General features: G+C 49.2%; 1 protein-coding gene across 4 annotated transcripts in view; it reads right to left on the minus strand.

The window, feature by feature from the left end:
- Positions 1 to 21,809, minus strand: part of spock3 (SPARC (osteonectin), cwcv and kazal like domains proteoglycan 3) — a 765,994-nt gene that overhangs the window by 76,162 nt on the left and 668,023 nt on the right. For all 4 annotated transcript variants that reach the window (XM_038792122.1, XM_038792123.1, XM_038792124.1 and 1 more), the window contains one exon: positions 6,552 to 6,677. In XM_038792122.1, coding sequence (XP_038648050.1) covers positions 6,552 to 6,677 — 126 coding nt within the window. The remainder of the gene's footprint in view (positions 1 to 6,551; positions 6,678 to 21,809) is intronic.

Raw genomic sequence — 21,809 nt, forward strand, 5'->3', positions numbered from 1 at the left:
CAGCGGCAGTGCAGGGGTACTATGATGTCAACAATGAAGTCACCCTATAGTGTGCTGACAGTGAAAATATATTTCGAGCAACCCATCTGCAGCAAGGACACCCTTTTTGTTTGCACTCAAGGGGGCTAATGCAAACTGAACAATGTTGTGCACAGATCAAGAAAGAATACCTTTGCTTGTCAGCCTTTCAGCCAGTTACTGTTTCTGAGAGAGAAAGCGACTGTAGAATCTGACCAAAGGCCACTTCAAAGCATAATTTTCAAATGACTTCTATCTGCTCAAAAGTGTTTGCAAAGAATGTTACTTTGTTTGGAGAGATGTCTCTTGAAAGTGAGGTACAAGCAAGGAAACATAGGACCATAGGACTTAGGAGCTGGGGTAGGCCATTTGGCTCTTTCAGCCTGCTCTGGCATTCAATAAGATGATGACTGATCTGGTTGTGGCCTTAACTCCACTTTCCTATTTGCCTTCTTAACCGTTGACTACCTTATCTCTGAAAAGTTTGTCAAGCTCTGCCTTAAATAAATTCAATGGCCCAGCCTGCACTGCTTTCTGAAAAAGTGAATTCCACAAACTATCAACCCTTTTAGAGGAAAGATCCTCCTCCCCCTCTCCATCTGAAAAGCGAAACCTCTTATTTTGAAACTGTGTTCTCTCATTGTAGTTTCCTCCATAAGTGGAAACATCTAACCTATCATGTCCGCTGAGGATCTTATATGTTTCAATGAGATCATCTCTCCTTCGTCTAAATGCCAATCGGTATAGGCCCAACCCTGCTCACTCTTTCTTCATAAGGTGAGCTCGTCATCCAAGGAAGCAGATGTACATCGCCGACCTGCTGTTGAGAGCTGGCCTCCCTTTGAAGGAAGTTGATGGGGCTAATACACAGTGTTACAAGTAACTGCATGACATTCTCTGGAAGTCATCAACCCAGCTGAAACATTCAACCTGACATACACCATAATTTCTCAGATCAAGCAAAGTGTGCGATGAGATGCAACCGTTCATGTGCTACAGGAAGCTGTGATGAAAGAATGGCCTGAAACCATTAGAAACATACTTGTCGCTGTAAGAGAGTACTGGATATAAGACACAAAATAGGTGACAAAGGATCTAGGACCCATCTCCCTAAAGAAATTAAAAAATAGATGCTGAAGCATATCCATGCAAGCTATTCTATGAACAATGATATTTTGAACTACATGAGTCAGTACAGTGTTAGCAATGAACATGATGCTGAGCAAACAAAAAAGCCTCTCATATCATTCCAGACAGACTATGGATGAAGCTTGGAGAAGATATCTTTACTCTCACAGGAAGTGAGTATATTGTCACCAAGATTATTCAGACTACTGGGAGTTGGATCAGCTGCCATCAGTGATTACCAGTGAAATACATAACGTCTTCAATCGTCATGGCATTTCCGATATTATGATGAGCATCAATGATCCTCAGTTCACAAATAAAGAATTCAAACACTTCAAGAATGGTTTGAAGATTCACCACTAACATGTTATCTTCAAGAGAAAGGAAAGGCTGCGACACAGCAGTGAAAATTGCCAAAAGAATCATCAAACAATCTTGTAGATCCAGCACAGATGTGAACAAAACAATCAGCAAACATACCCACTGAAGTCATGGATAGTCATCCAGCCCAGCAATTATTATGCCACACCCAGAAAACCAACAACTAAAAAAACCCAGTGAAGCCAAAAATAGTATCAGGAGTGAGTGACAAGGTCAAAGTGAAATGACAGAAAGCCAAAATTTCATTTTGATAAAGCTGCCAAATTATTCCCAAAGCTGAGGGTTGGAGAGTGCAAACATTCAAAGGACTGAAGAAATTCAATCCAACTGTTATGGGAGCAGTGTTTTCAGAACCCCAAAATGTATCATGGAGTTCAACCAACCTCCACTTTATTGTATTGTTGCTTTTGAAGCACCCGGCTTGTTCTCCAGGTGTGGTATTACAATTATGGACACGTGGGTTTTTAAACACAAAGCAATGTTTATTCCATGAATTTAACTTAACCATTTTAAATAAACATTACTTGAAAGATACCCCAAAAATAATACAACACTAAATAATCCCTCAAAATGTTCCTTCAAACCTCCAAAAGACTTAACACCTTCAAACAGAAACACATCAGGTTAAAGACATTACTATTATGAGTTTAAATCACCCAAATGATTCAGGGATAGTCTTTCATGGCAGAGATCACAGCAGAATCCAGCTCACTGCAAAAACACAGACACATCCAAGCTCTTTTCCTCCATGCAGCTCTTAGCAAACCAGCCAGGCACTTTTCAGCCGCTCTCTCTCAAACTGAAACTAAAAGCAGAAGTGAGCTCAGCTCCCCCCACCCTCTGACATCACTTCAGTAATATGAGCTGCTTCATTTCTTAAAGGTACATTGCTTAAACATCCACTTCTTAAAGGTACTCTCACATGACACAACTGACAGCCCATTTGGGGCTTGCATGGAGAAGTTATCATCTCGATGATACCAGGTGAAAGAGAATTACCTGATCTATCATCGTAATCTCAACTATCTACTCCCAACCAGAGAAGCTTCCCCTTCTAGCAAACAGCTAATGTAATTGCCACCCAATCATCAAACTGAATGACCGTCAGTCCCAGAGGACAACCATGTTCAAACAAGCAACATCTACCACAGCAACACCAAAACATCATCATGTACTTTTTGAATGTCAAAAGGGGAATGTTTGGAAAAATACTGTTGCAAAATTTGACTTGCAGTACACATGTAATGAGAAGCTTATATATGTTTGACACCTGGGGGCGAAATTCTCCGACCCCCCGCAGCGTCGAAGAATTGCCCGGGGACGGAGAAAATCCCACCCCCGTCGTGGCAGAAATTCTCCGCCACCCAGGAATTGGCGGGGGCGGGAATCCCTCCCCGCCGATCAGCGTGCCCTCCGCGCCGATTCTCCGGCCCGCAATGGGCCGAAGTCCCGCCGCTGAGAGGCCTCTCCCGCCGCCGTGGTTTCAACCACCTCTGGGCGTCAAAGGCTGTTGCCGCCAGTTTTGGCACCAGTCGGCGTGGCGCCAACCACTCCGGCGCAGGTCTAGCCCCTAAAGGTGCGGAGAATTCTGCACTTTTGGGAAGGCCCGACGCCGGAGTGGTTGGCGCCACACCGCTACGCCGGGACCCCCTGCCCCGCCGGGTAGGGGAGAATCCCGGCCCTGATGTCAACGTGGGCAAATAAAGGCTCTCACCAATCATGCACTATATAGAACAGAACCCTATGAAAGAACAATTTTTACAGTTGGCACAAACCTCCAGATTATGCATTACCCTCTTAGTACTCATTTAAGACACTAACTTTGTCCTCCAGCTCCACATTGCCATTCCATTACTAACACTGGGTTAATTCCCGTAACTCCCTTCTTGACAGCACTGTGGGTGTACCCACACAACATAGGCTGCAGCGGTTCAAGAAGGCAACTCACCACCACCTTCTAAAGGACAATTAGGGATGGGCAAAAAATGCTGGCCTAGCCAGCGACGCATCATACTCCATTAAAAAATACAACGTATACAGATTTTCACCTTTATTAGCTCCATAGCTAACTGAGACAGATTTTAAAACAGAATTTGCACACACCTTTCATATAACCTTTTCACTATTTGGCAGATTTCACCTTAAGCACATTGACATCTGGTCCATAAATGGTTCTCCAGTGTATTGTTTGGAGCTTGATCTTTGTCTGGGGAGTGCTGCTAAACCATGCAATGCCTCTTGGTCTTATTCGTTTCTGCCCCTTCCTGCCTTTTCTCTATATTTAAAGAGTTGACAAAGTCCTGAAATGAATGCTCATCATGCAGGTCAAGGTCCCTTTTCAGGAATGGTGACTGAATGTCCAAGAGTGGAGATGCCAAAATCCTGAATAAACATCTTCCTAAATAAACATTAAAAATTTAGACCCAAAAATTCCAAGGGTCCAGCAAGTTCACAAAAACAAACACGACAACAAACAATCAATATGTTCATCAGAGACAAATATAAAGACAAGGAATACATTTAAACTTTCTTGGGCAGGTGGTGATGGATTAGCTTCCATTAATCCATCCAATTCCAATTCTCTTCCTGCACCTAGTGGTGTACAAGGCAGAATTCCAGTTGTCTATACAGCTAGTAATTCACGGAACAGGTCGCTTAGTCTAACGCCAGGAGCTTATAGCTTGGGAGGCACCACTCCACATCAAGTGCAGTTGACCAGGAGTCTCTCCCGCTCTCACTGTCAGCTATTTGCGTGATGGAAGAATGTGCAGGATGACAGAATCAACCTGTTTGAATGCATTATGGACGCATCTCCCTTGGCCATCAAGTGCCGCGGTGGGGCTTGTAACTGGAGTTTCTGGTTCAGAGGCAGGGGTGCTACCCACTGTGCCACAAGACCTCCTGCCTGCCATTCAACACCCCACCCAATTATTTTCTCCATAAAGAAAAATTGGCAGGATGTGTAATAGATAGCTATAAGTTTAAAACCTACAACATTTCTCAGATGTACCAGTGGATGGCTGCACAGCCTGCTGCTCCATCATTTCTTTGATGCATCAAATGGCGCTGAACCCCAACACAAAGTAACGCATTTGCTAGAGGACTGAATGCTTCACTAGAATGCAAAACACTCCAATGAGGCTTCTGCAATGAGCAACAGAAGCCTCTTGTGCTCCTGATGCAATATCTAAACCAGATGCAAATTACTGAGAGGGATTAAATTTGAGATGTTCTGCTCCTTCTTTACAGAGTCTGTGCAGGCAGCAGAGAGTGTGAAATCTCGGGTCCTAACAGCAACACTGAGCAGTATCGAAAGACATGTAGAGGCCTATTTTTCGATGTGGTGTTTATGTTTAATCCCCCTGCTGGTGATGAAACATAAATAGGATTGTGATTTACTGTTGATATAGAGCTTTGTGAAATTGGAACACAAATTGGGAATTCAACTATGGATATGTGTTGCCACTATATCAGTCTCCATCTGCAAATAGTCACACCCATGTTCCAACTTCAGATTACAGGAAAAGCTAGGATCTGAAATTCTTATGGCCAAGAAATTTTGTGCATTCTTGGCTGGTGCTAAAATTTACGATGAAATCATATTCCACTGTTTTTTTGTTCCAATTACCTATCACCGTAAATTCTGACGAGTGATTGCCGAGCCTTCAGGCTGCTGGCCGGAATTGTCCATTGCTCTCACCCGTAGAATTCTCTAATCCCACTGCAGTGGGAGCTTTGGCTGAGGGTCAAATTCTCCGTTCTTGTTGGCAGCAGCGGCAGGGTGAACTCAGATTAGAGAAACTCGGTTGTTGTGTTTGGGGATGCAACCAGGCTATCCCAGGGTTTCCACCTATTATGTCCTTCGAAAGAAAGACAGAACTTGAACTTGTAAAGTGCCTTTAACAGCTCAGCTCCCAAATTGCTTTGCAGCCAATTTTGAAGTGTTGTAGCATAGGCACACAAAAGAGGCACTTTTCACACACCAAGATCCAACAAAAGCATTTAATGATCATACAATCTGTTTTAATGGTGTTGTTCGAGGGACAGGTGGGCCTGGATTCTCCGCCGGTGGGATGCTCCATTTTGCCGGCAGCCCGAGGGTTTCCCGATGGCGTGGGGCTTCCCCACAATAGGAAACTCCATTGACCAGCCGGCGCAACAGAGCATGCCATCGGCATCCTGAACTAGAAATCTGGCGCGGCGGGACGGAGAATCCAGCCCGTGTTGTCCAGGACAGAGAGTGAACTTACCTACTCGTCTTCAAACAGTTCAATGGGATCTTGAATGTTCACCTCCTTGGTTTAATGGTTTAGCTGAAAAACAGCTAGCTAACTATCGGTTACAACCATGTTTGATTAGGAGACTGACTGGCCGATTGGGATTTTATCTCCCAGGCCTCATGGTGAGGAGGGTCAGTTTGACGATCTCCTTAGCCCTGGTCAGCAAGATCTGCCTGAAGGAATTCAAGTCTCTGGTGTGGGGAATGAGTCTGTGACTTTCTTACTCAGAGATGAGGGTACTACCACCGAGCCAAGACTGACATGAGAGGCCATAATAGAACGTTCTCCACAGAGAGCAGCTGTGATTTCCACTAAAGACTTTGGGATGATTCCCAAAAGATTCTAAAGGTAAGTAATCAATCTGGGAATTAAATAACCTGATTCAAAATAATTGCAGTTCACTTAGTAGTTGAAGATTTTAAAAGTTCACAAACCGGGGAGATGGATACTGGATAATGGGAGCTTGGGGAAAGACGACGACAACTAAGGAATAGCAGCTTGAGGCCTAGGTATATACTTGAAAATCGGTTATCAAATAGCCTAATGAAAGTTTGCCTGCATCAATGTCTTGTGGTATGAAATTATTTAGTGGAGTAGAACATTTTAAAGAGTGAATTTGTTCAAAAATATAATGCTCATTTGGCAGATGGTTAAATGTAGTATTTCTAATTATAGTACAATATGTTTTGTTTACAATTTCTAAACATGTAGAAAGTCCAATTCAAAAAAAACGTAGGCACTCACTAATTCCGTCCTTGTCTTGCCTCTGAAGCCCACGAGCCTTTTTGTTGTGGTTTCCATTTTCGTGTAACACTTTGAACCAATCCTTTAGTCTCGATACAACTTCCCTGAACTCCCTGTCACTGCATTCTGTGAAAGAAACAGCATGAAACATTCAAAATGTGATCAAATAATGATTTACATTTGTCAAATTATATAGATTTGCTTTGTCTTTTTGGTTACACCACATCCAAAACATTTAGCACTGTTTAACCTCCTCAAGAGTGCAACAATTTTGACAATATACTTCACAACTTCACAAACCGATGAACTGAGGATAAAAATGGGTTGATTTAAAATATGTTAGTTTTCCACTTGCCCTCCTGACATTGTATGGCACTCAGGTTTTAGGTTGAGAGCTGATAAACTGAGGGAACCAGGTTTGAGTGTCAAGCAGCACTGAGAATTAAACATGATTCCATGGCTAGAAGCAATTGAAGTATAAGACCACTTACTTGTTTTGTATATATGTGCTGACACATTGAAATGCACAGCCCCATTCAGACAGGGAAGGAAGGCCATCATTCCCATTATAGGTGGACACATGTGCTTCTAACTTTGGCAATTATTTCCTCTATTCACGATAATTGCTGCAGTAAAGATATCCACACTAAAGTGAAACACTCGATTTCCATTCTAACCCTCTGAGAATCCCTTCTCTTTCTTCAGTTACCATACTCGGAAGTGTTGGCGACCATGGACTCCTGTGGTTGGTCCATGAGTATGCTTGGCAAAGTACTTCAGTGGTTTGCTGGTGCCTAGCGCAGATGGCTGACCAGGAAACTCCTCCACTCTTACTGCCTGCCATAGGCATATTTGAAGGATTTTTAGGTATTTAATCAGCCCATTTGTCCCCTTTATTAATGCACGTTCTGTGGCCAAGTCCTGGCAGAAGTAGGGTCCGGGGCCTTGATGCAGCCCCTAGTATCAGTTTTAAAAATTACTGGTCAAACAGGTGAGTTTCTATGGAAGAATATTCTTGGAGCTGCTCCTCCAATCACAGCCAGGACAGCAGATTCGAGTCAGGGCCCGGGAGAGCAGGTTCGAGTCAGGGCCTGGGAGAGCAGGTTCGAGTCAGCACCCAGGAAAGCAGGTTCGAGTCAGGGCCTGGCATAGCAGGTTCAATGGTGAGTCCGGGAAAGTAAGTTCAAGACGAGGCCCAGGAGAGCAGGTTGGAGGCGGGAGAGCTGGTTGGAGGCAGGGACACAGAGAGCAGGTTGCAGGCAGGGACCCGGAGAGCAGGTTGCAGGCAGGGCCTCGGAGAGCAGGTTGCAGGCAGGGACACAGAGAGCAGGTTGCAGGCAGAGCCTCGGACAGCAGGTTGCAGGCAGGGATCTGGAGAGAAGGTTGCAGGCAGGGCCTCGGAGAGCAGGTTGCAGGCAGGGATCCGGAGAGCATGTTGGAGGCAGGGCCGAGGACAGCAGGTTCAAGGCAGTGCTCTGGAAAGCAGGTTCAAGGCAGTGCTCGGGAAAGCAGGTTCAAGGCAGTACTCGGGAAAGCAGGTTGGAGGCAGGGCCCAGGAAAGCAGGTGTGTTATATATTGTATATAGAGGATGTCGATGTAGGTGCTTTATGGTAAGGCCCTGTACTACAGGTATGGGGGTTGTTTCCTGCCTGCTGGATCTGCCCAGTAGGCGGCATATAAATATGTGTGCTCCCCGTACAGCAGCCATTTCGCCAGCTGCTGTAGGAGGCCACACATCTTAGTGTAATAAAGCCTCGATTGCATCCAACTCTCGTCTTTGTGTAATTGATCGTGCATCAATTTATTACACTACGTTTTCAGAAGATGGACCTGCGCATCAAGCCGGATCACCCGCAGCTGCATCCGCAAGCAGACAACGCCAATGTCTTTCCACTTATCCAGGATGCGCCAAACTACGCAGAAGCCATAGCGCTACTGAAGGAAAAATACGCTCAGCGGACTAACACACTCGACGCCAGGCACCTCCTCTCCACACGTCATCAACTCCCTGGTGTGTCAGTGGAAGATTTCTGGCGTGCCCTGGTTCCCCTAGATAGAGACTGTGACTGTCAGGCCGTTTCGGCCACAGAACACTCGAATTTGCTCATGAGAGGCGCATTTGTTACGGGCACTGATTACATCCGCCAGCACCTCTTAGAAGGGGCCAAGCTCGGCCACGCGGAAACCAAAAAGCTAGCGCTCTCACTTACGGTCGCCTCACGCAACATCCAGGCCTACGCCCCTGACCGCGCGGCCCACCATCCCTGTGCATCGTGGACTCCGCAGACGGCTGCCCCATCGTGGACCCCATCAGTGACTGCCCTCAGCCAACCTCACTCCTGTGTCACGCAGCAGCCAACCAATCCCGGGGGGCCCTAATGTTACTTCTGTGGGCAGTCCAAACACCCTCAAAAGCGCTGCCCAGCCCGGAGTGCCCTCTGCAAGGCCTGTGGCAAGAAGGGACACTTCGCTGCGGTGTGCCAGGCGCGCTCAGTCCCCGCTATTGTTCCGGCACCTCCCACGTGCGGCCAGTGGGCACCGCCATCTTCCGCCCCTCGGACCATGTGCGGCCCGTGGGTGCCGCCATCTTCCCCTCCTCGGACCACATGCGATCCGTGGGCGCCGCTATCTTGCTCAACTCGCAACACGTGCGGCCCGTGGGCGCCGCCATCTTGTTCCCCCAGGACCAACGGGCGCCGCCATCTTGTTTTCCCCACGACACGTGCGTTCAGTGGGCGCCACCATCTTACCCGACCCAGGACCCATGCCCCCCGGGCACCTCACCCGGCCGCTCATCGCCTGCAACCGCTGATGACCAGCTGCATCTCGCCTCGGTCACGATTGACCAGTCTCATCCACACAACCTTGCAACTGCTTCAACCAAAGTGAAGGTTGATGGGCATGAGATCTCCTGCCTGCTGGACTCTGGGAGCACCAAGAGCTTCATTCACCCCGATACTGTAAGGCGCTGCCCCATCGCGGTACACCCCACTAACCAGAGAATCTCCCTGGCCTCCGGATCCCACTCTGTGGCGATCCAGGGGTATTGCATCGCCACTCTCACTGTCCAAGGCGTGGAGTTCAGTGGCTTCCGCCTCTACATCCTTCCCAACCTCTGCACTGCCCTGCTACTCGGCCTGGACTTACAGTGCAACCTCCAGAGCCTGACACTGAAATGGCCTACCACCCCTTACTGTGTGCGACCTCGCGACCCTGAAGGTCGACCCACCTTCCCTGTTGCAAACCTAACCCTGGATTGCAAATCCGTCGCCACCAGGAGCAGACGGTACAGCGCCCAGGACAGGACCTTCATCAGGTCCGAAGTCCAGCGACTGCTTCAGGAAGGCATCATCGAGGTAGCGCCGGCCCTAGGGTTGCTGGCGCCCCGGGCAAGCTGAACTTCAGCGCCCTTGGGGGGGGGCGAGGCGGGGGGGGGGGGGGGGCGAGGCGGGGGGAGGGGCGGGGCCAAGGTGGGGGGGAGGGGCGGGGCCGAGGCGGGGGGGGCCAAGGCAGGGGGGGGGGCGAGGCGGGGGGGGGGGGGGGGGGCGAGGCGGGGGGGCGGGGCCGAGGCGGGGGGGGGGGGGCCGAGGCGAGGCGGGGGGGGCGGGGCCGAAGCAGGGGGGGGCGGACGGAGGGGCGGACGGATGGGGCCGCCCTGGGGAGGGCGGCCACCGCGCATGCGCTGGTTGGCACCGGACCAACTGCGCATGCGCGGGACCCGAGTCTCTGGCGCCCCCGAACACATGGCGCCCCGGGCGACTGCCCGAGTTGCCGGTACCTTGGGCCGGCCCTGCATCGAGGCCAGCAACAGCCCTGGAAGAGCCCAAGTGGTAGTTGCGAAAACTGGGGAGAAACAAAGGGTGGTCGTTGACTACAGTCAGACCATCAATCGCTACATGCAGCTCGACGCGTACTCCCTCCCACGCATATCTGATATGGTCAATCAGATTGCACAGTACCGGGTCTTCTCAATTGTGGACCTGAAATCTGCCTACCACCAGCTCCCCATCCGCAAGGCAGACCGCCCATACAGTGCCTTCGAGGCAGATGGCCGCCTTTACCACTTTCTTAGGGTTCCCTTTGGCGTCACCAACGAGGTCTTCCAACGGGAGATAGACCGAATGGTTGACCGGTACGGACTGCGCGCCACTTTTCCGTAACTGGACAATGTCACCATCTGCAGCCACAATCAGCAGGACCATGACGCCAACCGTGCCAAATTTCTCCACACAGCCACTCTCCTCAACCTGACCTACAAAAAGGAGAAGTGCGTACTCAGTACGAACCGCTTAGCCATCTTCGGCTATGTGGTCCAGAACGGAGTTCTAGGGCCCAATCCCGACCGTTTGTGCCCCCTCATGGAACTCCCCCTTCCCCACTGCTCCAATTCCTGGGGTTCTTTTCTTATTACGCCCAGTGGGTCCCAAACTCTGCGGACAAGGCCTGCCCACTCATTCAATCCACTGTTTTTCCCCTGATGGCCGAGGCTTACTAGGCCTTCAACCGTATCAAGGCCGACATTGCCAAGGCCACGATGCACGCGGTCGACGAGGCGTTACCATTCCAAGTCGGGTGCGATGCATCAGACGTCGCTCTGGCCGCCACCCTCAAACAGGCAGGCAGGCCCATGGCATTCTTTTCCTGCACCCTAAATGCCTCTGAAATTCGGCATTCCCCCATCGAAAAAGAGGCCCAAGCCATCGTTGAAACTGTGCGGCATTGGAGGCATTACCTGGCTGGCAGGAGATTCACTCTCCTCACTGACCAATGGTCGGTTGCCTTCATGTTTAATAACACACAGCGGGGCAAGGTCAAAAACTATAAAATCTTGAGGTGGAGGATCGAGCTCTCCACCTACAACTACGAGAATTTGTATCGCCCCGGTAAGCTCAACGAGCCCCCTGATGCCCTATCCCGAGGTACATGTGCCAGCGCACAGGTGGACCGACTCCAGACTCTGCACGACAACCTCTGTCATCCGGGGGTCACAGATTTTTACCATTTAATCAAGGCCTGCAACCTGCCCTACTTGATCGAGGAAGTCAGGGCAATCACCAGAGACTGCCAGGTCTGCGCGGAATGTAAGCCGCACTTCTACCGGCCAGACCGTGTGCGCCTGGTGAAGGCCTCCCGCCCCTTTGAACGCCGACCATAACACGTACTTTCTCAGTGTGGTCGATGAGTACTCCAGATTCCCCTTCGCCATGCCCGATATGACATCTGCCACCATCATCAAAGCACTCAACACCATCTTCGCTCTGTTCGGCTTCCCCGCCTACGTCCACAGCGACAGGGGATCCTCATTCATGAGCGATGAGCTGCGCCTGTTCAACAGGGGTATTGCCTCGAACAGGACGACCAGCTACAACCCCCGGGGAAACAGGCAGGTGGAGCGGGAGAATGGGACGGTCTAAAGGGCCGTCCAACTGGCCCTACAGTCCAGGAATCTCCCGGCCTCCCGCTGGCAGGAGGTCCACCCCGACGCCCTTCACTCCATTTGGTTGCTCCTGTGCACCGCGACTAATGAAACACCCCATGAACGTCTCTTTGCCTTCCCTAGGAAGTCCACGTCCGAAGTTTCGCGCCCGACATGGCTGGCAGTTCCAGGACCCGTTCTCCTCCGTAGACACGTTCAACTCCACAAGGCGGACCCTTGAGAGGGTACAGCTACTTCACGCTAACCTGCAGTACGCCTACGTAGCGTACCCCAATGGCCACCAAGACATAGTCTCCCTCAGGGACCTGGCACCAGCTGGTTCCCCACACACACACACTCCCGACCCGGTGCCACCCTCCCCTCCTCCGGCGTACCCCACTGCAGCCCCCGCTCCAGGACAATCCGTCCTCCCCCTGCTCACACCCGGGGATGAAGAGGATTTCGACACGCTCCCGGAGTCACCGAAGACCAAACCGACGCCAGAGTCGCCGCCAGCACTGCGGCGCTCTCAACAACAGATCAAGTCTCCGGACTGCCTGAATTTGTAATATTATCTTTACTGTTAAAACACATCTTTCTGTATATAGTTCTCCACCACCCCCGCCGGACTCAATTTTTTAAGAAGGGGTGAATGTGGCAGTCACCACTGATGTATATATTGTATATAGAGGATTTTGATGTAGGTGCTTTATGGTAAGGCCCTGTACAACAGGTATGGGGGTAGTTCCCTGCCTGCTGGCTCTGCCCAGTAGGCGGAGTATAAATATGTGTGCTCCCTGCATAGCAGCCATTTTGCCAGCTGCTGTAGGAGGCCACACATCTTAGTGTAATAAAGCCTCGATTGCATCCAACTCTCGTCTTTGTGTAATTGATCGTGCGTCAGCAGGTTCAAAGCAGGGCTCGGGAGAGCAGGTTTAAGGCAGGGCTCGCGAGAGCAGGTTCAAGGCAGGATCATTGGGAGCAGGTTGGAGTCAGGGGCCAGGAAAGAAGGTTCAAGGCAGGGCTCGGGAGAGCAGGTTCAAGGCAGGGCTCGGGAGAGCAGGTTCAAGGCAGGGCCCCTGGGAATAGGTTGGAGGCAGGGCTCGGGAGAGCAGGTTTAAGGCAGGGATCGGGAGAGAAGGTTGGAAGCAGGGACCCCAGGAGCAGGTTGGAGGCAGAGCCCAGGAGCAGGTTGGAGGCAGAGCCCAGGAAAGCAGATTTAAGGCAGGACTCGGGAGAGCAGGTTGGAGGCAAGGCCCAGGAAAGCAGGTTCAAGGCAGGGCACGGGATAGCAGATTCAAGGCAGGGCTCATGAGAGCAGCTTCGAGGCACAGCCCAGGAGAGCAGGTTTGAAGATATGCCCAGCAGAGCAGGTTTAAGGGCCCGGGATATTGAGTTGGAGCCCAGAAAATCGAGTCAGGGCTCAAGAGTTTTGGTGGGCCAGGGAAGAGACTCTGTCATAGCGAGTGCGCTTGGGAGTAGGTTGGTGAGAGTGAGTGAGTGAATGTGTGCCGGTGATAATAAGTGAGTGCGTATGGGTGAGAGGAAATGTGTATGGGTAAGAGTGAGTGGGGTGGGGGGAGTGTGTGTGGGGGTGAGAGTGAGTGTGTGGGGGTGAGAGTGAGTGTGTATGGGTGAGAGTGAGTGGGTTGGGGGTGTATGTGTGGGTGAGAGTGAGTGTGTGGGGATGAGAGTGAGTGAGTGTGGGGGTCGGTGTGTGTGGGTGAGAGTGAGTGTGTGAGTGTCTGTGGGTGAGAGTGAGTGTGTGTGGGTGAGAGTGAGTGTGTGTGGGTGAGAGAGAGTGTGTGGGGGGGTGTGTGAGTGTGGGGGGCTGGGTGCCTGGGTATGAGAGTGGATGTGTGTGTGAGTGAATGAATGTGTGGGTGGTTGGGAGAATGAATGCGTGTGTGCCCTCACCAGCAGAGGGCAGCAGAGCAGAGCTACTGATCAGCTGTTCTGGGGAAATTTGCATACGTGCAGTGCGGTCAGCCTAAGTTGAAGGTGAACCTGCGAAGAAGACCCAAGGAGTTTGAATAAAGGCAAGCAACCAGCAGAGGGCAGCAGAGCAGAGCTACTGATCAGCTGTTCTGGGGAAATTTGCATACGTGCAGTGCGGTCAGCCTAAGTTGAAGGTGGTTTGTGGAGGGGCTGTTGGCAAGTGACAGTTAAACCCGAAACACTTTGTGAGTGTTTCCCACCCTACCTCCTCCTCTAACCAACCCCCCCACCCCACGGTGGTTGGGAAGCGGGAGCAGGGGCCTGTCGTGAAGGTGAGTGAGTGCCTTTAAATTTACTTACCTTTCAGCGGGATCAGGGTTTGAGGTAATATCAGGTAAGCTCTTCCGTTCTTTTTCTTTTTCTTGTTTTTTTTTAATCTAGAGGGGATGTCAGGGAAGGCAGTACAATGCTCCTCCTGCAGAATGTTTGAGGTGAGGGACGCCGTCAGTGTCCCTGCTGATTTCATCTGTGGGAAGTGCACCCAACTCCAGCTCCTCAAAAACCGTGTTAGGGACCTGGAGCTTGAGCTGGATGAACTTCGGATCATTCGGGAGGCAGAGGGGGTCATAGATAGGAGCTTCAGGGAAGTAGTTACACCAAAGACTGGAGATAGATGGGTAACTGTAAGAGGGATTGGGAAGAAGCAGTCAGTGCAGGGACCCCCTGCGGCCGTTCCCCTGAGTAACAAGTATACCGTTTTGGATACTTGTGGGGGGGACGACTTACCAGGGGTAAGCCATGGGGTACGGGCCTCTGGCACGGAGTCTGTCCCTGTTGCTCAGAAGGGAAGGGGGGAAAGGAGTAGAACATTAGTAATTGGGGACTCAATAGTCAGGGGCACAGATAGGAGATTTTGTGGGAGCGAGAGAGACTCACGTTTGGTATGTTGCCTCCCAGGTGCAAGGGTACGTGATGTCTCGGATCGTGTTTTCCGGGTCCTTAAGGGGGAGGGGGAGCAGCCCCAAGTCGTAGTCCACATTGGCACTAACGACATAGGTAGGAAAGGGGACAAGGATGTCAGGCAGGCCTTTAGGGAGCTAGGATGGAAGCTCAGAGCGAGAACAAACAGAGTTGTTATCTCTGGGTTGTTGCCCGTGCCACGTGATAGTGAGATGAGGAATAGGGAGAGAGAGCAATTAAACACGTGGCTACAGGGATGGTGCAGGCGGGAGGGATTCAGATTTCTGGATAACTGGGGCTCTTTCTGGGGAAGGTGGGACCTCTATAGACAGGATGGTCTACATCTGAACCTGAGGGGCACCAATATCCTGGGGGGGAGATTTGTTAGTACTCTTTGGGGGGGTTTAAACTAATTCAGCAGGGGCATGGGAACCTGGATTGTAGTTTTGGGGTGCGAGAGATTGAGAGTAGAGAGGTCAGGAGCACAGTTTTGACTTCGCAGGAGGGCGGCAGTGTTCAGGTCTGTGGTTTGAAGTGTGTCTATTTCAATGCCAGGAGTATATGAAATAAGGTAGGGGAACTGGGAGCATGGGTTGGTACCTGGGACTTCGATGTTGTGGCCATTTCAGAGACATGGATAGAGCAGGGACAGGAATGGTTGTTGCAGGTTCCGGGGTTTAGGTGCTTTAGTAAGGTCAGAGAAGGGGGCAAAAGAGGGGGAGGTGTGGCGCTGCTAGTCAAGGACAGTATTACGGTGGTAGAAAGGATGCAAGATGGGGACTCTTCTTCCGAGGTAGTATGGGCTGAGGTTAGAAACAGGAAAGGAGAGGTCACCCTGTTGGGAGTTTTCTATAGGCCACCTAATAGTTCTAGAGATGTAGAGGAAAGGATGGCGAAGATGATTCTGGAAAAGAGCGAAAGTAACAGGGTAGTTGTTATGGGAGACTTTAACTTTCCTAATATTGACTGGAAAAGATATAGTTCGAGTACATTGGATGGGTCGTTCTTTGTACAATGTGTGCAGGAGGGTTTTCTGACACAATATGTTGACAGGCCAACAAGAGGTGAGGCCACTTTGGATTTGGTTTTGGGTAATGAACCAGGCCAGGTGTTAGATCTGGAGGTAGGTGAACACTTTGGAGACAGTGACCACAATTCGGTGACCTTTACGTTAGTGATGGAAAGGGATAAGTATACCCCGCAGAGCAAGAGTTATAGCTGGGGGAAGGGCAATTATGATGCCATTAGACATGACTTAGGATGTGTTGGTTGGAGAAGTAGGCTGCAAGGGTTGGGCACACTGGATATGTGGAGCTTGTTCAAGGAACAGCTATTGCATGTTCTTGATAAGTACGTACCAGTCAGGCAGGGAGGAAGGGGTCGAGCGAGGGAACCGTGGTTTACCAAAGAAGTGGAATCTCTTGTTAAGAGGAAGAAGGAGGCCTATGTGAAGATGAGGCGTGAAGTTTCAGTTGGGGCGCTTGATAGTTACAAGGAAGCGAGGAAGGATCTAAAGAGAGAGCTGAGACGAGCAAGGAGGGGACATGAGAAGTCTTTGGCAGGTAGGATCAAGGAAAACCCAAAAGCTTTCTATAGGTATGTCAGGAATAAAAGAATGACTAAGGTAAGAGTAGGGCCAGTCAAGGACAGTGGTCGGAAGTTGTGTGTGGAGGCTGAGGAGATAAGCGAGATACTAAATGAATACTTTTCGTCAGTATTCACTCAAGAAAAAGATAATATTGTGGAGGAGAATGCTGAGACCCAGGCTATTAGAATAGATGGCATTGAGGTGCGTAGGGAAGAAGTGTTGGCAATTCTGGACAAGGTGAAAATAGATAAGTCCCCGGGGCCGGATGGGATTTATCCTAGGATTCTCTGGGAAGCCAGGGAAGAGATTGCTGAGCCTTTGGCTTTGATTTTTAGGTCATCATTGGCTACAGGAATAGTGCCAGAGGACTGGAGGATAGCAAATGTGGTCCCTTTGTTCAAGAAGGGGAGTAGAGATAACCCCGGTAACTATAGGCCGGTGAGCCTAACGTCTGTGGTGGGTAAAGTCTTGGAGAGGATTATAAAAGATACGATTTATAATCATCTAGATAGGAATAATATGATTAGGGATAGTCAGCATGGTTTTGTGAAGGGTAGGTCATGCCTCACAAACCTTATCGAGTTCTTTGAGAAGGTGACTGAACAGGTAGACGAGGGTAGAGCAGTTGATGTGGTGTATATGGACTTCAGTAAAGCGTTTGATAAGGTTCCCCACGGTCGGCTATTGCAGAAAATACGGAGGATGGGGATTGAGGGTGATTTAGAGATGTGGATCAGAAATTGGCTAGTTGAAAGAAGACAGAGAGTGGTAGTTGATGGGAAATGTTCAGAATGGAGTTCAGTTACGAGTGGCGTACCACAAGGATCTGTTCTGGGGCCTTTGCTGTTTGTCATTTTTATAAATGACCTAGAGGAGGGCGCAGAAGGATGGGTGAGTAAATTTGCAGACGACACTAAAGTCGGTGGAGTTGTAGACAGTGCGGAAGGATCTTGCAGGTTACAGAGGGACATAGATAAGCTGCAGAGCTGGGCTGAGAGGTGGCAAATGGAGTTTAATGTGGAGAAGTGTGAGGTGATTCACTTTGGAAAGAATAACAGGAATGCGGAATATTTGGCTAATGGTAAAATTCTTGGTAGTGTGGATGAGCAGAGGGATCTCGGTGTCCATGTACATAGATCCCTGAAAGTTGCCACCCAGGTTGATAGGGTTGTGAAGAAGGCCTATGGTGTGTTGGCCTTTATTGGTAGAGGGATTGAGTTCCGGAGCCATGAGGTCATGATGCAGCTGTACCAAACTCTGGTACGGCCGCATTTGGAGTATTGCGTACAGTTCTGGTCGCCTCATTATAGGAAGGACGTGGAAGCTTTGGAACGGGTGCAGAGGAGATTTACCAGGATGTTGCCTGGTATGGAGGGAAAATCTTATGAGGAAAGGCTGATGGACTTGAGGTTGTTTTCGTTAGAGAGAAGAAGGTTAAGAGGTGACTTAATAGAGGCATACAAAATGATCAGAGGGTTAGATAGGGTGGACAGCGAGAGCCTTCTCCCGCGGATGGAGGTGGCTAGCACGAGGGGACATAGCCTTAAATTGAGGGGTAATAGATATAGGACAGAGGTCAGAGGTGGGTTTTTTACGCAAAGAGTGGTGAGGCCGTGGAATGCCCTACCTGCAACAGTAGTGAACTCGCCAACATTGAGGGCATTTAAAAATTTATTGGATAAGCATATGGATGATAAGGGCATAGTGTAGGTTAGATGGCCTTTAGTTTTTTTTTTTCCATGTCGGTGCAACATCGAGGGCCGAAGGGCCTGTACTGCGCTGTATCGTTCTATGTTCTATGTTCTATGTTCTATGTGTGTGTGTGGAGGGTAGAGTGAGTGTGTGTGTGTAAGTGGGAGCAGGTGGATGGATTGTGAGGAGCGAATTGGTGTGTGGGTGGGAGAGATTGAGTGAGTATGCGCGGGTGAGTGTGAATGTGCCTTATTTCCAGTCTCAGGTTTCTCACTCACTCTTCCCACCACACACTAACGCAGTAACGCACATACCCCACACTCTCTCATATGCTAATTATTACTTACCCTCTTCCAACTTAACAATTTATTGTGATGACATTGCTGTACTTTTGCTCACCAATTGTTTATCTTCTTAAAACATCTAATTTTTTAATTCAATTTATTTTTGTGCCAAACCTTGGGCTGGATTCTCCGAAATCCCGACCAAGTGTTGACACCGGCGTCAAGACCGGTGCGAGCGATACCGGCGTCAACGGGCCTCCAGGCCCAGTCATTCCCCCCGTCCTCGGGGGCTAGAACGGTGGCGAAGTGCTGTGCGCTGCTCCGGTGCTGAAAGCCGGCCCACTATGGCCAGCGTGGGTCCATGCATGTGTGCCACGGCCGGCCCGCGGGCAACATGGCGGAGCCCTACAGGGTTCCGGCGCAGAGGAACATAGGCCCCCAACGGAACTGGCGCGCCCGCCGATCAGTTGCCCCTGATCACGGGCCTGGCCACTGTGGAGGCCCCCCCAGAGTCGGCTCCCCCCCGCCCCCCCACCAGGACGGCTCCTGCAGCCAGAATGACAATGTCCCCCCCCGGGTAGGACCATATGCAAACGATGCTGGCGGGACTCAGTGGGCACTCAGCCCATCGGGTGTGTAGAAGCGCCACGGCGACCGCACCAGCACGATTGGCACCGATTCTCCGGTTGCCGGAGAATCGGCGACCCGGCGTCGGAGCGGCGTGGCAGGATTTGTGCATCCCCCTCACCCCGCCGATTCTCCAACCCGGCGGGGGCTCGGAGAATCCCGGCCCTTATCTTCCTGAAATTTGCTCGTCGGCCTCGAGTGAGGAAATATGCAAATATGACCCTCGAGCAAAAGTTTGGACAAGCCCGATTTAACTTAAATACACTTAGATCTCAAGAGTTCATGGTGAGCTGGTTTCATGAACAAGGTACGTTGTGGTGTAGTATCTACTGTTATGTAGAGAATCCTGGCAGTAAAGTTCCACAAACAGGGTGGAACATTTCATCTTTACCTTGCCCCACAAATATTTCATGAAAGCTTGAATTTAACAACTCAGTTGAAAGCAGGCACCTTCAATAGTGTATCACACCTTCACTATTGCTGTCACAAATCCCTGGTCATTTCCAGCCCCACTTGACCCGGACTCACAACACAAGTCAAATTAGGTTTTGTTTAAAATACCGGACGTCCTTGGTTGAGCAATATAAACTAGTCACCAGATTTGCAACTTTAAAACACAATTAACCTTTTATTATGATGTGGAGATGCCGGCATTGGACTGGGGTGGGCACGGTAATAAGTCTTCCAACACCAGGTTAAAGTCCAACAGGTTTCTTTCGAATCACTAGCTTTTGCAGCACAGCTCCTTCCTCAGGTCACTTTTCTCATTGACACACATTCACTCACTTTTATTGTGTATATTATTATAATGAAATGGACAGAAACTGTAACTGATGATCCACTACCCCTTTCTGAACTCGCCCCACTCTCTACAATTACACACACACAACACAGGGGAAAGGGTGGTGGAAAGGGAAATACAATAAAACAAATGGATAAGGATACATGATGCACTGGGATGACTTCCAGTCAATATCTTTCTGAAGTTCAGGCTTTCATTTTGGTACTTTTTCTTCTCGGTTTGAGATGGTTTTCTTTGGCAAGATTGTCTACTTTCACTGCAGACTCAGCATAATTTCAAGTTCACAGCAAAGGATGTGCCAGGCACTCACAGCTTTCAGAACAACACAGCAGTTCTTTTACTCCCAAAGCAGGAGAGAGAGACAGACAGACAGACAGAGTTCCTTTCACTTTCAAGTCTAAACGCTTCTGCCAAGTTCTCTCAGAAAACATCACTCAGGAACCAATCACTGACCATCGTCAGGCAGAAAACCGTCTCTGGTTAACCCACCGGTCTCCAGTAAGTCCCTCCAAAGCTGGCTCCTAAGATCCACTCGGTGCCAAAAAGTCTGGCTTCTCCCTTCCAAAATACAAAACCTGGGAAGACAGTGTCCTAACAAGTAGGCTACTCAAACTTCGAGACTTCTGCAAATCCTGATTATGGGTCCACGAACCAAAATAATAATGTAAACGGGAACAAAGGGGTGGCACATGGCGCAGTGGTTACTGGGCGCTGATGACCCAGGTTTGAATCCCAGCCCTCGGTCATTGTCCATGTGGAGTTTGCACATTCTCCCCATGTCTGCGCAGGTTTCACCCCCACAACCCAAAGATGTGCTGAATTGGCCACGCTAAATTGCCCCTTAATTGGAAAAGAAAAATAATTGGGTACTCTATATTTATTTTTTTTAAAGTAAATGGGAACAAAGGAAATAAATAGGAAGGATTCTTACATTTTCTAGGGATGTTAATCAAGATTATATGGTCAGCCTTCATTTTAAACAGCATAGGAAATAGGGATCCCTGATTAAGGAACTTTTAGAAGAAATAGAAAAGATGCATACTTTTTACCTTAGTTTATCTCTACTCTTAGATCTGGAAGCTAATTTCACCACCTGTGCAATATATTTCCAAGCATTTCTCATCTTTGTATAACCCTGTTTTGCTCAACACATATTTAATCACAAAAGCCCATTAATAATACCCAGTAAGGGCAGCACGGTGGCCTAGTGGTTAGCACAACCGCCTCACGGCGCTGAGGTCCCAGGTTCGATCCCGGCTCTGGGTCACTGTCCGTGTGGAGTTTGCACGTTCTCCCCGTGTCTGCGTGGGTTTCGCCCCCACAACCCAAAAAAAATGTGCAGAGTAGGTGGATTGGCCATGCTAAATTGTTCCTTAATTGGAAAAAATAATTGGGTAATCTAAATTTATAAAAAATAAAAATAAAAAAAAATAATACCCAGTAGAAGTTTGAATTATCTGTTTTGGAAATAGCCATTTTTGTCTATAATTATTTAATCGGTGGCTACAGGCAGAAGATTTGGAGATTTAGATCAAATAAGTAGCTTCTTAAATGCTTGAGAAACAGATGGCCAAACATCTAGGGCCGAAGGGCCTGTACTGCGCTGTAATGTTCTATGTTCTAGGTTATCCACCTGTGCTCCAATTGTTTCTATTGAAACAGTTCCCAGATAGCCTCATTCTGAATGTTTACCTGAACTTCAAGACTCTCAAATGCATTAGCTCCACAAGGGTTCTGTTTTTACTACCGAATAAAGATTTTACTTTGCTTGATTGACATCGCTATGCAGTTCTAGTAAGTATTTATTTTACTGTGATCTCTTGCTTTGATGTCAGAATATTATTTGGAGAAGGTTGAGAGGCGTGTTGTGGTTAAAGCCTGTTATTGATACCACCATTTCCTTTTCCGAATGACACTTGAATAGGATTGTGGGAACTGCAGTTTTTTTCA

The sequence above is a fragment of the Scyliorhinus canicula genome, chromosome 3, assembly GCF_902713615.1.
Source record: "Scyliorhinus canicula chromosome 3, sScyCan1.1, whole genome shotgun sequence".
NCBI lineage: Eukaryota > Metazoa > Chordata > Chondrichthyes > Carcharhiniformes > Scyliorhinidae > Scyliorhinus > Scyliorhinus canicula.